Source organism: Colletes latitarsis, chromosome 10 (genome assembly GCF_051014445.1).
Source record: "Colletes latitarsis isolate SP2378_abdomen chromosome 10, iyColLati1, whole genome shotgun sequence".
NCBI classification, from domain to species: domain Eukaryota; kingdom Metazoa; phylum Arthropoda; class Insecta; order Hymenoptera; family Colletidae; genus Colletes; species Colletes latitarsis.
In genome coordinates, this window is record NC_135143.1 from 18,202,178 (window position 1) to 18,219,559 (window position 17,382).

Genomic DNA, 17,382 nt, shown 5'->3' on the forward strand with positions numbered 1-17,382 from the left:
TAGTTTTCCGTGGACACGCGAGCACTGTGTACGATCCAGGAGTAGTCACCCCCGGCCAGGGACTGTCCGTGAGTCCGGAGGGAGGAATCAACCCCTGTGCCGAGGAGTGGCCACGGTTCGGTGGCGTGTACCGGTCGCATCAAACCTTGCACTGCGAATACGACACATTATTTATTGATCGAATAACGCGAGGCCCGTTCGCCGCGCACCAGAGAGAAAAGTTGTGTAGTGCGGTAAATATATCCCTCTATCGGGCAGAACCAAACCACGCCTACTGCAGACGTCAATAGGCAGTGCCGTAAACGCCAGAGAGAGGACACACCGGGCCCCGACCGCCAACACGTCCGACCTCTATACCTCCGCTCGACCAATTCCCATTGGGGTTTACCGTACACCCGTTACAACTTCATCTCGGTTCTCTTTCGCGGAAATTGTTGGCTGTCCTCTTTATACAGGTTTCCTTTTGCAAATCAAGTTTCTTTACATCTTAAGTCTGCTTGCTTCACAGTACAAGCAACAATTGGTCGTTTTTCGACCCCACCATAGTTACGAATCAAATCACAAAGAACGAGAAAATAACATTGTATATCACTCTCGAGTCACCCACAAGGTTAATTTAGTCGGCCAAGAAGTAACGTTGAAATTTTCAGTAAGAGACAGTAGTCGTTTATTTTTAAATACAGGAAACTTAACACTAACCGGCACCGTGACTTCCGTACAGTATGTCCCAAGTATCTTGTCGCTCGAATATCTTCGTCGTTTCGGGCAACACGCGAAAATGTTATTTACCAAAGTCATAATATGGTGTGAATGGATTTTTTAATAGATAGATGGGTAGAGGGGAATCGGGATGCTTCGTAATTATAAATCCCAAGTCTCATTACAGGTTTACGATCCTTTCCAAAAATTCGTCCCCGTCGACCGAACAGACGCGTAAAAACATTATTTGCGAAATAAAATTTCCCCAGCTTTGACCGCAATCACGCCGTGAGTCGAGGTTTCGAGGAACAATCGGATGCAACACGGCGGGACTGGGACATTACGAGTTCGTTTGTCATAGTTGGCTCGGTTAAACAGAATTTTGCGTAATCGATAACTTGGCGGTCTCCGATGGTCCGTTATTCGTCAAAATACGTAGCCTCTGGTTATCAGGAATTGCTAAACGCGTCACGATAATAAACAGGACGGAAGTTTCGTTCAGATAAGGGTACATGCATGCGCGCGACACGATGCTGTACACGTCTAACTGAAACCTGTAAGTCAATAACGCGCCATGAATTTTGGGAATAATGATGAAACGGTGCGAAATTTTATTGTTGATTCTTTTGAAATCATTTTCAATTTTTTTTTTTACGAAGTTACAGCAAGTGAAAAAGTATGAGGTTAGAAATAGTAGTATCAAGTTGCGTTTTCGTCGAAATTTCGCAAAGAGTATTTTGACTTTTCGCATGAAAACTTGAAAATGCCTGCGTTTGCCCAAAAATATTTCGGAGGTTCATTGTCCTCGTGACGATCAGTACGGTCCTGAGGATGGTTGTCGGAAACGATGTTCCAGCCGCGCATGAGGAGGGCGAAACGCACGCGCTCTTATACTTCGTTTACGTTCGCATCTTGTTTTTTTTTCTTTTTTTTAATTCTTTTTTTGGCAACCTCGAATTTGGTTCGACGGCGTAGGTGGTCGCGACGTATCGTCGAGAAAACGGGCGATGGGTAGAGGAAACGTGCGCGTTGTTCGACGCGAGAAGACGCGTTACGTCGATTGTCGTGAGAGCCACGTTCTTGCCTTTAATTATCTTTCGATCTAACAGTTAGAACGAACAGAGTGTAGACTGTGGCTGCGGTTCGGTTTTCGTTCCGGCGTGCACTTGCATCGCGGTTAACCTCCTGGCGGAGTGTCGTAGTTCGCCATCGTCTGTCAAAGAATATCGCAGCAGCCAGTTTGCGTTTCGTAAGTCAACGCATACCGTGAAAGCGTATTGTTGTGCCTGCAATTCCTTTTGCCGCGCGGAAGAACAGCATTGCATCCAGTGGTTGTGTTCTTCCGGTATTTTCGGTTATTCGGAACTTAGGAATTCCCGAATTCTTTCCATGTTTTAGCTTCTTGGAAATCCCATTTTCGGAATGCGAATTATGAACTAGCATCTTTGTAGAAAGGAAACAAAAATATGTTTCGATGGGTAAAGGGTTAAAAATTCGTTGAAAAATGTTGAGAATCGCGAGGCACGATCGGTAAATGCATCCGTGTAATGTTCATTATGCGAACGAGCATATATCGAGATGCTTAGCGCCGCGAAACCGCGCGTCTATTTTCATCGAGCCAAGCTTTCGTGTCCCTTGGTCCCGTGTAATCAACGAATGGAGTCGTTCGTTATGAAAGTGGCGTAAGTCCACTTATCTCTATTTCGAGAAACGAAAGGGTTTGCATTGTAATCTGAAAGATATCGATAAGAGCTAATTGACTGGTTGTATGCTTTTGGTGATCGCCGATAAGTAAATCTATCGAGTGTTTAAACAATAGAGAGATTACCCGAAGAGAAATACGTTTTTTATTTTTTTCTTTTTTGGTTACCAAGAGTTATTTTAGAAGCATGAAATTTGATGTTTGTATCGAAATGGAATGATATTTGTAGCTTGTATATAAAAACAATAAAAAACAACATAACGAATACATAGTATTTTCTTCTTTAAGGAATTTTAGCGCACAATTAAAGAAGCTGAATCATCCCCACCACTGTTTATGTTTCTTTAGCTCGAGCGACCCGTCGACTTGATTGTTCGGCACCTGTGGAATTTAAAAGCCAGCTGGCCGAGCTTCAAAGCGTTGCAGTACGCGTATCATAGTATCGCATGTTTATATCGGGAAAAAATTGCTTTGACATTTTCTTATCGCAGTCTTTTAGCAACTCGAAAGCTTTCGATTAAAACATGTTTCGTCGGATTATCGAAAATACTTAAAAGATCGTGAAAAATGTTTGGTAGGACATTATTTTGTAAACTAGGAGCTTCCCGTAGATAAAACAGGACACGTAATCTACCTTAAAAAATACGACGGTGGTGGCCAACCTTTTATTGCATTCTTATTGTACCGTACTCTTAGGTTAGGTTAGTACTTGTATTGGAAGTTTGTGAAAAGTGTTAGTTAGGACGTGTCCTGTACTTCGTGAAACTAGCTTTCCGCAGATAAAACAGAAAATCTACTTTAAGAATTCGACGTTAGTAGCTAATGTTTTGTTGCATTCTTATAATACGGTATTCTCAGGTTAGGTTAGTAAGAGCATATAGCTGTATCTCGTCTTTCCATCGTTGCGTATGCCTTTGTTTTTCTATCTTTCGCTCGACGCTTAATTCTTTTGCATACAATTTCGACGCAACAAAGATGCATTGTTATTAATCCGTGACTAATACCGACGGAGACGCTTCTCTCGCGATTTTCGCGGGAATTTCGGAAATTGGCAAGTCGGGAGGATCGATGACACGGGTTGGGTTACGATTGCGCGTGGCAGGTTGGGGAGAGGTTCTCAGTCGCGAACACGGACGAATTCGTGGTCGTTTTGATCCGGTTTCTTAATAGCAGGGCGTCGTTTGTTGACACTTTTCAGACACGCGGCGCGATCATGCTCCCGGGCGTAGCGTTATTGTCGTTGGCGATGACCTTCGCGAGCGCAGAGAGCATCTTAACGACCGAGGTGTTCGTCATTCCCATAAGACCGGAGACTTTCGACTGGAGCAGCGGCGACGGTAAGAAGAAAAACGCGACGTACAACGAATACCGACCCGGCGTCATCTTCGAAGATCAGATATTATTAGGAAACGTGACTAACGACGGTATATGAATAAGCGAACTGGATGACGACCGAACGAACAGGAGCTTTCAGTCGTCAGCCGTTAATCGAATTCGTCGTGTCCAAATTAAAGCGTATATATATCTATGTGCGCGTCATTCGCGTAACGTTGTGAATAGTAATCGACGGACCCGTCCCCTCGAACGTATATCGGTCACACAGCTGACGTTCTGTCACGTGTATCGGTACTTTCTAGCGCGACGTCATTCGAGAATCGTGAACGAAGGCTCGTTATGGTTTACTCGCGACCGATTATGAATCGACGGGACCGTCTTTCTCCGAACCAAGTGAAATCACCGGCGCCCCAGTGTTTACCCGGAATATAATTAATCGGTCTCGCGTCGAAGGGACTTTGACCCGCGGATCATTCCGGAACGATCCGTACCACTCAATTTTTCTGCTTTCAGGACGATCCGATCAGTTTTCGTACCAACCTTCGCTACTGAACGCCCCCGACCTTCCATCATGGATACACTACACGTACAGCAAACGAGACCATCGTGGCTTTTTGTACGGCGTCGCGCCCAAGGATCAGAAATACTTTCAGGTGATCCACGTTGCAGTTAACCCCTCGACGTACGATTTAATTTCGAATACCTCGTCGAACGTATAGTATTTAATTTTATTTAGATTTGTTCGTACAAGAAATGGCCACGAAAAAGAATAGATTTGTTTCACGAATACCTCGTAAATGTAAAAACGTGTCGATTTTAATGCGTAAGACGTGATGACCAGTGAGTAGCTTTATGACTGTGAATCTTGACACCAAGAATTTGTAACGGGTCAGACTCGTCATTGTACGGCAAGGGGTTAAGGGGGGTAGTCTCATATGAATGATAGAAATTTGAACCATTTTTTTTAATTTTTAAAATAATGACGCGAAGAAATAACGAACTATAGTGGCTTTACATGAAAAAATATAAACAAATTATAATTTATTAAATTAAGGTTGCGTTAAGTTAAAATAATATTTTTTTTTGTTTTGTGTTATACATACATTTATATTTTTCATAAAAATGAAGTTGCTTATGTAGAATTAAAAAAAAATATTTGTTTTTAATAAGTTTTCGAAGCGTAGCTCCCTTTTTTATACTGGCTCTGGGTCTCACACAACACGGCATTTTCTAGGAACCTATGTGCCGTGTTACAGGAGGGTTATCTGTACTTGCAAAAAATGAAATAAAAAAAGAATTGATTTTTTTGAGGTCTCACATGTAATATAAAGTAACGTGTTTAATCTCTTATAAAGAAATATGTTTTTAGGAACCATTTCTGATTAATCCTATAATTTGTAAGGTGAAAATAATTGTTTTATAAAATACAAAACCTAGGATACGACATTGTAATTAACAAAAAACACATTGCTATGTAGTCCAGAGACAAGTTTAATAAAGAAAACATATCCATGTTTGGAGAGTTAGGCTGAAAAATGTGAGCATCAAGGGGTTAACGATTCTTTCGCGTATAGTAGAGCATGATACCGTATATCGAACAACCGTATGTAACACAAGGAGGATTTCAGCTGGAGATAGTGGGCCTGAACAAGCACACCTACGAAACGAGGCACAAGGTCCTCGACATGAACGTCCTCGAGAAGGAGAACTTGACCAAATTCGAGGTGCATCTGAAGATCGATAATTTGAACGTGGAGGACATGTTCGACCGTAACAGAACCGAGAGGCTTCTCGATATATTTAGGTCTGTCGATAAAAGCCTAGAAGGGTGTAACCTCGAACGACACGATCTTCGATTAATGCTTTTTTTTTTATTTATAGGAAAAAGCTGTGGAAAGACGCGAGGGATCTGTACGTGACCTTCCTCGCCTCCGCCATCGAGCTCGGTGCACGTCTGCCCCTAAAACCGAGCGAGGGCGAAGGGTGAGTTTGGCGCGAAAATACGATAGTCCCGTTAGAGATCAACGAGCACCAACGCGCCATGTAAAAGTTCAAGGCTAAATTAAAGAGGATCGAACTGTTAAATTCCTCCAAAGTCTTCGTTAACTCCTTGCCATACAATGACAAGTCTGACTCGTTATAAGTTCTTGATGTCAAGTTCAACAATCATAAGGCTACTCGCTCGTCATCAAGTCTAATGTATTAAAATCAACACATATTTACATTTACGAAGTATGCATAAAACAAATCCTGTTCTTTTTTCTGGCCATTCCTTGTACGAACAAATTTAAACAAAATTAAATAGCATGGGTTTGACAAATTATTTGAAATTAAATCGTACGTCAAGGGGTTAACGATTAATTCTGAGAAAAATTTATGAAAGTTCAGGCTTATTCTTTCGCGCTAATAGTTCAGTGGTTGCCGTCAGTGACCACTCGCTTTGACAATTTATCCCAGATATTTTCACCAGCTTGCAAGCATCCCGCTCGAATGGACATTTTCTAGATGGTCAACCGAGCTATTCATCGTGGTGCAAAGAGCTAACGCGTCGCGCGGTCGCGATAATCGAACGATTCGATGAGATTCAGCGTGTTTTCTTCGATATCGCTGACGCATTAATCGTCCGATGAACGGAAAACAACGTCGTGACGCGCATCCCACGCATCCTCCGACTTTTTTTGAAATCGATAATTGCCACTTCCTATGCATGGCGTTGCGCGATATCGGCCGGACAGGGACGACCATACTTCAGGGTGGTTCTTAGCGCGGATGAAAAACAAAATGCTAGATACAGCGAAGATTCTTCTCTGGGTGAATCGGGAATGGAAATTTGTTGAAAAGTCCCGTACACGATCGCTCGATTACATTACATGTTTGTGTGTAAACATGTTTACAAACATTCAGCCAATAACGATCTTTTTCTGGAGTGATTTTTCGCTATTTCAGACCTAAATAATTCATCAGACTACTAATGTTTTCATTACTCGTCGAACTACATTTTCATTTCAAATAAATACGTGTAAATTATAGCCCCGTCCGTAGACTATTATCCAGCGATGCGATTTTTCCCTCGAGCGCATTTAAAACTCTGTACTGTAGAAGATATTTTGTTTTGTATTTCACATTCTGGTATAAACGTTGCGGCAGCCGATGTATTAATAAGTTTTCGCTTCTTGCGACAGCGTGTCGGTTTGACGCTCGATCGAAGAGAAATCTTTCAATGCGCAACTTTAAAACGCGTGCGTACGTCATTAGAGATAGTCATCTTCAGGAACGTTCGAAAGGCCGTCCATCATCGGTTATTCGCATTTTCAGCAGTTTATTATGTAACACTTTCGAATCTTTTGTTTGTCACGAACAGCGGAACGTCGAACATTTGAATTAATAGAAACACGAGGAAAACGAAAATTTCAGAAAATATTGTATCTCGCGTTATCTCTATGCTACTCTTTTATTCGTGCGCCGATGTCTCTTCGACTTATGAATAATTCTTTAGGACAGATTCGTGGAAAACTTACCGAGCTGAAAGCGATCATCTCCGCTGTTTCTCGGATCGGTAGCGACTTTCGCGAAGCGTGTCGTCGGCACAAAATCGACGAAGGTTCCAGCGAATATTCTGCGTCACTTTCCCGCCAAATCGGAGTCATTTCATGCACTATCACCAGCACGATTCGCGGATGAGTAACGAATTGTCATCGGTCTCACCGTTACCGTGGGATAAGCATTTATTTCTGGTAGAATGATTCGACGCGTACACGCGGATGCACAATAGCCACGCGTTCGTCGCGGCATCGGCGATTGTCGTTTTCGCGCACGTTCCTCTTTCTCTTGTTAAACAGATTTCACGCGATCGTTCGCACGTGTCGTCGACGCGCAGAAAGCCGAACCTTCGATCGCGATCGCGAAAAACGACGCTGGAACGCGGCTACGCGTAGGAAGACTTCCTTCCTGCGCAACCAGTCAGATTACAATTGTTGCCCGCGAAATCGAATCGTTCGCGGAGACAATAGTTTCCATGTACATCTCGCTCGGTTACGAAACAGTCGCCGCTTTGATAATCTAGCCGGATGTTTTGTAATCAAATATAATAGAAGGTTCTTAATCCGCAATCCAAGTCGTTTGAATAGTTCTTTTTTTTTAACGATAATAATTCTTAACGGATCGATACTCCTTTATGTACATTCAAAAGAAGGAAACTCTTATCTTTTATTCGTTGTTCGAGACTTTTATCTGGGCAAGAATTTTGCTTATCTTCGATTAACACTCGAACGATACGCGAAGGTGTCCACGAAACCGATATTAACGCCCAATTTTGCGCAACGATTTCCAGAATTTCAATCAACGAGAAGTACCATTCACGCCATATTCGTTTAAAGTATTGTTTCCTCGAAAGGTACGCGAAAGTAAATGTTTAATGTGAAAAATAGTGGATAGTTTGAACTTCTTTTCTATTAGTTATGGAATAGTAACGATTGTAGGAGACTTCTCGAGTGTAGTTTTAGACCTACCACTTACTTAATTACTAAATAAAAAGCTATTTTAGCTCTCGACGGAACCGCTGAGTCCACCAATCGTCACAAGTGTTAAAGATGTCGACGGGAAACACACTGCTGGCCAACCGATAGTTCCTCGACGGATATCGCGATTATCCGACGAGATTGCATTATCTATTTTCGTTATCGTGTAAACAAAATGGAGACCCGGTACGGGCAAATGCGCTTTCGGTGTGTAGTCGATCGCGCGGGACGCCGTGGTCCGCGTTCCCGGGGAGCAACGTGAGTGTAACGGTGGTATCGATAACCCAAGCACGAGGATCGCTTAACCAGCGATGGGCTCTTCGAACCTCATCTTTGGAATCACAAAATAACAATAATTAATAGAAAACATAGATCGACGCAGTCTGAAGAATATATTTCGACGAATACTGAAGTAGTTGTACATTCTTATCGGTGGGATTTTTTGATAGACGCAGAATTTTCGAGGGAATCTTCGTCACCGATGACGTAGCAAAAGAATAGCGAGTCTAGCGATGACCAAGGCAGGCATATACATTTCTAAATAGTTTTTTTCCCTCGACGCATCCATGTTTATACATAATTTCGAAGCGAATCAACGTCGATGCATTCCGATCTGAGATTTCTGTTGAAAAAACGCTTCGGGAAGGAGACGTAGATAATTTTAGCTTCCGTAGAGCAACGACTACCGCGAAGAGCGCCCCTCGAGACCCCAACCGATGTCGGAAAACGGAAAACACGTATGGGATTCTCCCCGATCGAGATAACCGGAAATAATGCACGAGCAGGAAAACGATGACGCAATTTTAAAACTGGTGTCGGCGTGCCATCGAGCACGTAGACGAATTCCACCGGAATTTTTTGTCTGTGGGAAAGGTTGGATCTCCTCGGAGAAAACTGCGTTTCGAGCGGACGCTGTTCCCATTGTTCGTCGAGCGTCGCATTTTCTAACCGCCGTATAAAAATAGTTTCGTTCTTTCCACGCCGCGAAAATAAAGTAACCCGTTTCCTGCTACTATTTCGAAGCTATCTATCACGCGCAATATTATTAGTATTCATCGATTACTTCATCGAGTTTGAAATCAAACCAATTTTTCTTTTCGTAAAAGATGGTAGCTTTACATTTGAGTGTAAATAACTGTGGAAACAATTGTTAATATAACATACGTTAAAATTTTAAATGGCGTGTTCCGACACCTTTGGTGAAAATAATGTTAAATAGAAATTCATGCCTTGTATAATATTTATCCTATAAAATGTGCGATCCGCTTAGTGGTTGAAGCCCCACATACGTATACGTTTATTTCTTGTGCAACAGAGTCGTTATGAGGCTAGGCAGTTCGATGCCATTCTCTCAGGAGCTGAACGAACTGCAAAAAGAGGTGAAGCCCCTGTGGAAGTTGCCCTCGTGCCCCCGGGATTTCAAGCGTACTAGCGTGGAGAGGCTCTTCAGAGAAGCAGAATTTGCCCTGGATTGGTGTTCCTTTAGATTGGTGAGCGCCGTACCTTTCCATTCACATTTTGTCAACCGACTTTTTTTCTAATGATCTCAACGGTGGATTTAGGTGGAGAAGGAGCAGCACAGCTTGCAGCACGAAAGCTGGGCGAGCCAAGGTCCGAGCGTGAACGTGATGGATTTGCCCGGCTCGGGCATCTCCGAGCACACGGAGTGGCGGTGGGCCAGGTCGACCAAAGCCAGCGTTCCCACGAGAAGCTATTTCAACGAGATCGTTACCACGATCTTCGTGCCCACGATACTGCTTCTCGTGCTGGCCGCGTTGCTCAGCACCGTGCTGTGCCTGAATCACGAGAAAATGTGAGTACGGGCCGTAATCCCCGAGACGCGCAGTCCTTTGAAAACGAACCAACAGCTTCTTATTCGCTAGATTAAATAGAAATTAGAATTTACGATCGAGGAGCTCGGTGGAAAACTGCATCGTTTTAGAAGAGAACGCAAGGATCGTGTTTAAGTTATACGTAAGTTAAGTAGTAAATGACGACTGCTATTAAGTTTTACCTGCAACGTTATTACGAGCGTCTAGCAATTTCTAGCAAAAGTGTGTTTTTGTTCGTCGTCTGTTTTCCCCGTCTCCGACACGGACCTGCCTCTTTCTCGTTACGATTGTCCATTTTCCGCTTGTACCGTTTCGAGTACGTGCGCCGGGGAACGTCGACCGAAATTGCATTTGTCATTCCACGCGGACCACGTGCTCGGGGAATGAATTCCAGCGTGTATAGCTGCGTGTAAGCAACGAGGACGAGTGGTAGGGGCGACAAGGCGAGGTGGAGGGAGATACCACTCTGACTGGTTTCATTCATAAGCACGATATCTCCGGTCAAGCAGTGACGTGCCGGACGCTGGTACGATCGAAAATACGATTACGGCGAATCGCGTTCCTCGATAAGCGTAATCGATGCGCGCGTAGGTAATTCATGGACAGTAACGCGTTCACCGGTGCTCGAGGCAGTAATGGTACGTCTAAATAGGTTCGAGCGCCAACGAAAGGTCATTTCGCAGACCTTTAAACCGGCCAACGATACCGGAGCATAATAACTCGTGACACGCGATCGGATCGCTCGATTACGCTGTTCCTTCGGCTGGACCGTGTTTCAAGAAACTTGAATCTTTAAACTACCGCGCGTTTCTAACATTGGGAATATTTTAACGACAACGCACACTTTGAAATTGGTGTTATTCTTGTTCGTTAAACGGTACAAGTTCAACTTCGTTTATACATATATTTTTTCAATGCTTACATCGACCTAATTTTATTTTTTTTGTAATTTTTACTCTAGATACATCCTGAATGCACTGCTTTGAATCATCGACGTTCTCAAATTGTTACTTTGGTGCTCTGATTTAAGTAATTAGAAATTGTGTGTAATATTCCTTTTCTAACGTGTAACGTATATGTACCAGGGTCTGCTTTGTACGAAGAAAATAGGTAATGGTCTAAAGGTTGAAAGCAAAGTAGGAAGTATTAAAAATAGCCAGATACAGGAAGGGAACGATTTTAATGGCAGAGCGTCGAGGATGTTTGTACAACTGGTATGATAAATACGGTTGTACGTAAGCGAGCGTAATGATGTTTATAAACAGAAATAAATAAGCGATTTTTCCTCCGCGCGTGCACGTGTATACTGATCGCGGATATAAATAGACAAAAGTTCGGTATTTCGTAACCCGTGCGTCGTGGCGTCGATTAATATACAGTTCACTTATCGTCGATGCGCTCAGAGGCGTGTATCGTTGGTTCGACGAGTTCTTGGTCGCGACTAATCGGTATACAAAGGCACGAAATCATCCCGTTTAACAGGAACGCGTACGTATGCACATACAGTGCCGGACATAAGTATTGGCACAGCATGGTTGTGGCGATACAAATGCTTATAACTGCTAAATGCTTATAACTCCTACCCACTTTCGAGAAAAAAATTCGAGAAGGTACTGAAATTTTTAGACGAAATTAAAAAACTTCAAATCATACTAAAAAAATTATATTTAGTTACAGAAGGCAATTACAATCATTTTTGGTCATTATACATACCCCCGAAATCCTACGCATTTTCGAGAAAAAAATTGTTTATCGAAAATTTAATGTGAGGCCAGAAATGCTTCCTTGAAATTTCATGCATATCTTTAAAACGTCATAACTTCTGAACGGATTGGACGATTTTGATGTTTAAAAAAGCAAACTACGCGTATTTTGATGGAGAATATGTACAAATTGCAAAAATATTCGAAAAGTTGGTCCTTGACCCCGCAAAATGAGAAAAACCCCATAAAAATGCTCCAATTTTCAAACAGCCATAACTTCTACAATTGTGAATATATTTCAATGAAACTTTTTTCTGAAGTAGAGCTCATGGGTACCTATAAAAAAGTATTAGACAACTTTTCTGTAGGGCGTCAAACAAAATTACTAAAAATGAAAAAGGAATTTTTAAGAAAAATCGACAGGGGGTAAGTGCCTAAATTTTTCGACGAAAAAAAAAAATTTCAAATCGTTCTGAAAAAATTATTTTCGGTTCCGGGAGTCAATTGCAGTCATTTTTGGTGAATAGACATACCCCCGAAATCCTACCTACTTTTGAGAAAAAAATTTGAGAAGGTGTGAAATTTTTCGAAAAAATTAAAAAATTTCAAATCGTTCTAAAAAAATTATTTTCGGTTGCAGGGGTCAATTACAATAATTTTTGGTGAATAGACCTACCCCCGAAATCCTACTCACTTTCGAGAAAAAAATTCAGTACGGGCGGAACTTTAAACGATAATAACTTTTTAACGAAGCTTCCATCGACAAATTGGTATTCTTGATTTTTGTCTTATTTTGGCCTCTAGAATCTCCTATTAAAATTTTTCCCAGGGGTGGCCGAACACCCTGTATATCATTGCTTTTGTTATGTAATAAACTTGAATAGATAATAAACAAATATGTCAAAAAGTTTTTCCTTAAAATCAATTTGTTTAGCAATTATAAGCATTTGTATCACCACAACCATGCTGTGCCAATACTTATGTCCAGCACTGTAAGTGCAACGAGCTCTTTCTCGTACACGCGTCTAATAAAACCGTACGAGTCCACGACCGATTAATTCGAGCTTCGTTTCGAGCGGAGACGGGCAACGTTTCATTCGAATACCACACTACGAATTAGAACATCGGATAGCGATTTATTCTCACGTCTGTTCCATATCGATCTACTTAGAACTAAACACTGAATTCAGAGTAATTTTCACAGGGAAGCTGAGATAAAGCGCTCGTTGAAGATTTAAATATTAAAGCGATAAAAGAAAGAAACGAGGTTTATGTAGTTGGACAAAGTTTAAAGTTATCGCTAGTAAACGTTAATAACGTGTCTTGCTCATTAACGATGCTAGATATGCTTGTAGTTAGTGAAGGTAATACATTATGCGGCTCATTTGTTTCTCTAATAATGTGTAAAATAAGAATAATACGGAAACTAACAAACTAGTACTTTGTTAGACCATCGAGGCTCGAACAAAGTTGAAATCAATTTTACATTATATTTGGAATATTTTTAGCAATATGATGAATAGGATGGCTACGTTGGAATAGTGATGCAATATTTAGAGACTATGTCGTGTCGCGTACGACATTTTATTAACTTTGTTTTAAATTTTTAACCGTACGAGAATACAGCATGCTTTGAAATCATTTAATCGTGCTCGGTACAACTAAGAAAATAAAATTACACAAACAAACGACGCGACTCGCCGATTTCTAACGAGGAAGCAGCGACCCCGGTCGCGATTGCATTACTATGAATGTCACGCGCAGGTAGAAAGACGTAGTACACGGGTAAGTGACCGCGCGGGAGGCAGAGATCGTTTCTTACGATCGACGGTCAGATCACCCGACACGAGCGATCTACGGCACCCGTGACGCAGTAAATCGCTAGTAGTGAAATCACTTCGGAGTTCAGGCACGTCAGACTCGGTCAAACGTGCTTGATCTCTTCATTATTTTTTCCTTTATTATGCAAATCATCTCGAAGTTAAAGTTTAACCGATCGTCGCCTATCTACAATTTTAAAAATAAAGATTTCATCGAAATGCAAGCTATTATTCTTGCCGATCGCGTGTTAGCTTACGACAGGACAAGGTAATGATTAGCGTTGAAACACGAACGGCAGCCATAAAATAATTATACATCATCGACACGATAGCAAACTGCAAATTAGCCTTCGGGCCAAAATGTGTTTAACGTTTCTCGACTTTCAACAACGATCTATCTCTTTGCTCGCGCGTCTCTGGGCCTGATAATTAAATAAAATAGACCGGCAACGATCCCGTTTCGGATCTGAACGACGAGCCGAATTCGGCGCTTCGAACTTTTAAAACCCATCGATGACTCGAAAGTTAATTTCTAATAACGCGTTCGTCCTGTCGAAATTTCTATGCAGGCGCGTTAGAATCTGCAACGTATTATTTAATCGTTCGCGCGTCACTGGTAGCTGGTCATCGCGCAGATTTTTCCCTCGTACCTGGCACTCGACGCTCCTTTGTTGCGCGATTCGAACGATCGCGCGAGCTTCATTTACAATTACTTGCATCGTTGCGTCGAAGAAGGTAATCACGTTCGTAGAATTGATCGCTATATAATCGATAAATGTTGCTGCTTCTCTCGAAAGGGAACACACCTACCTACAGCGACGATTAAAGCATACTCTCAACGCACAATTTCGCGTACAAACGTTTATAGCTACTGACCAAATCGAGTGAATCAATTTCACAGAATTTCTATACTATTTTATTCTCACTACGAAAATATTCACAATATTTAAAAATCTAATAACGGAGATGATTGCTTCCATCTTGTTTCTGGTCGTCCTTCAATCCTGAAAAGGAAAGTGGAAAATTAATTATCTATTTTTTGGGGGTAAAACGATATTAATATAACTTGTTCATTAAACTTGCTTATAATCCCTGAGTCTTGGATCGTACAGTGGATCTTCCATTCTGCATAGTGCCTGGCCAGTTTGCTTCGCGTCGCTATCTTGGCTTCTTGAGATGTAGATAATTGGTCACATTTTTACCTGTCTGAAGCACTCGTCTCTATTTGTAGCAAACATGAAAGAAATCGTGAGACTTGTCGAAAGATAAACGTGAATAAGAAATAATAACGCACGGTATGAGTTCATTGATCACATTTACGGTTAATAACAAAGGTTTAAAGCAGATCGTGGATCGCGAAAGAGATTCCAAGCGGAGTTTAGATTTTCGTTCGTACGTCATACGTTGCAAAAAAACGATCGCGTATGAAATGTCCGATATAAAATTACCTCGCCGTTCAAGGGTGCCGTGGCTCGTGAACTACGCACGCGATCAAGGTAATTGCTATTAGGTTGCAGATAATGCGGGTAAAGCGAGAGAAAAGAAAGAAACAGGAATAGGACACGCGCGTCATCAGTGCGATGAGTCATTGAAAAAAATAAACATTTAACGTAATGAACGGAATCTATTTGAATGATCAAGGATTACGGTTCGCAAAAACGCTTCTATTCGTCCCTCATTTTCTTTTATCCGCGCACCCTCGTCGACTTTGCGTTTTACGCGCGTAAAAGTGAACTCACGTCGCTTTTGTCTTCGTAGGAACGATCCCGAGTCCGAAGAGTATTTCGACGAGTTGTTTAACATTTTTCTCGACGATAGACAAATAACCAGGTACACGCGATACGATGACATTAACTCGTATTAATTACTTTGGTGATTTGCCATTAACGCGCACTAACAAACGGCGTTCAAGAAGCTACCTAAGAAACTTAACCCTCGCATGGTGGATTCCGAATAACTGAAACAAACGAAAGTTCTCCAACGCGTTTTAAATATTACAAATACAGAGTGTTAGGCCATTTCTGGGAAAAATTTTAATGGGAGATTCCAGAGGCCAAAATAAGACGAAAATTAAGAATAGCAATTTGTTGATCGAGACTTCGTTAACAAGTTATTAACGTTTAAAGTTGCGCCTGTAGAACGGCAATCTGCATGCATACAGTGGTTCTCGCTCAGCATGAGAAACACTACCTACTGACGTTATCGATAGCCTTACAGTTTTCTGAGTGAGAACCATTATCGTGCGTACGCAGCTGCACGCAGATTGCCGTTCTACAGGCAGAACTTTAAACGTTAATAACTATTTAACGAAGCCTCGATCAACACATTGGTATTCTTGATTTTCGTCTTATGTTGCCCTCTAGAATCTCCCATTAAAATTTTTCCCATGGATGGCCGAACACCCAATACGGTACTTCATTATTCCCTTGTTTTGATATCAAAATCGTTATACTAATTTTTAACTTTTGCTAGCTTTGAAAGGTGCGATCGAATAATAAAATAATTTTTTGATCATCGAATTCTGTTTTTCTTGCTTGTCTCGCAGCGAAAAGAGAGAGAGCACGCCAGGGGAAGGAGTTAGCAACAATAATATACAAATGGTCCAATACGCCGCCAGTGAAAGAGGAACATTGAAGTCGCTCTCGGCGCGACCTTCCAGCCCCAACGATTCTTTGTCACGAAGTCCCAGGTATTCTTTGTCGCGAATTTAACACGATGATCGCCGCGTCAGCCGTTTTAGTAACGTCATTCTTCCTTTAGGGTATCTAACGAACGTTGCAATCCGTACATTCGACCGAATCCACCGCCGTACTCAGGACCAAGCAACCTGTAAGTTTGTACGATCACATTTCGATGTTTTGATCGACGCTGTCCACCATTTTGAAAATGTGTTACCTAGGGCCGGGGTTCGAGCCGATTTCTGACTACACGAGGAGCCAGCAAGGACGTGGTTTTGCTGAACGAATAACCTTTTCTGTCGCAACTACCGAAAGGAATCGCAAAATCGTCAAAACTGGCTCCGGGTCGTCCATTTCTTCAGGATCAGTACTCGTGATAAATAATTTTTACAATTGTGAGAAACATGACGCTTAATGTTACGTAGATCGTGCAACAAATAGTTTTACACGCCGTGCAATACTCAATAACAAAAATGGGGATCTCGCGTTTAATGCAGCAAGCTGGCATTTAAATTTTGTAAACTATTTATTTATTATAAAGCATTGTATATATCATTCAGAAGTCATCTGTATTACTATCGTACTCTTGCGTTACGAGTTCTCGAGTCCGCCGCCATTTTTCCGTCTAACACGAACCGTTCGTATCGAAGAATACGCGAACGAGAATATGTACACTCATTTTATTTTGTTTACTCTCAAATTTCCTTTAATGGAATGTACAAAGCTACCTACAGACTATACAAATTATAGATATACAGCAATTATGCGCAATAATAGTAATATTATATCTATGTAACGGTAAACGATATTTATACGTGTATAAATTATATAATTATACATATAATATACATGCAACTATTTCGATGCTTTTGATGATTTCAAAAGATCCCTATTGCCTGAGATTAATTATATTCTAATCATTGTTGCAATAAAGAATACTCATCATTAATAAATTATAATAAATTTTGTTTAAATAAAACGCTGAACTATTACTGACTCTTCTGAAGAAAGTATATTACCTTATTGTTATTCTGTAATTAGAATAATTTTAAAGACGTATTACGGATTTAAATCCATAGCAGTAGGAGCATCAATC

General features: G+C 41.4%; 1 protein-coding gene across 3 annotated transcripts; it reads left to right on the top strand.

The window, feature by feature from the left end:
* Positions 1-163: 163 nt before the first annotated feature.
* Positions 164-17,267, top strand: Scgalpha (sarcoglycan alpha). 3 transcript variants are annotated; one of them, XM_076774969.1, is made up of 11 exons: positions 164-233; positions 3,600-3,738; positions 4,250-4,389; positions 5,365-5,540; positions 5,618-5,719; positions 9,569-9,743; positions 9,816-10,066; positions 15,367-15,438; positions 16,154-16,297; positions 16,369-16,437; positions 16,508-17,267. In XM_076774969.1, exons 2-11 carry the CDS (start codon positions 3,615-3,617, stop codon positions 16,530-16,532), a joined length of 1,278 nt encoding a protein of 425 aa, XP_076631084.1. In that variant the 5' UTR covers positions 164-233; positions 3,600-3,614; the 3' UTR covers positions 16,533-17,267. The 3 variants fall into 3 exon arrangements, with proteins under 3 accessions (XP_076631084.1, XP_076631083.1, XP_076631085.1); XM_076774968.1 differs by having other exon boundaries at positions 206-1,948; XM_076774970.1 differs by lacking the exons at positions 164-233; positions 15,367-15,438.
* The last annotated feature ends 115 nt before the right edge of the window (positions 17,268-17,382 follow it).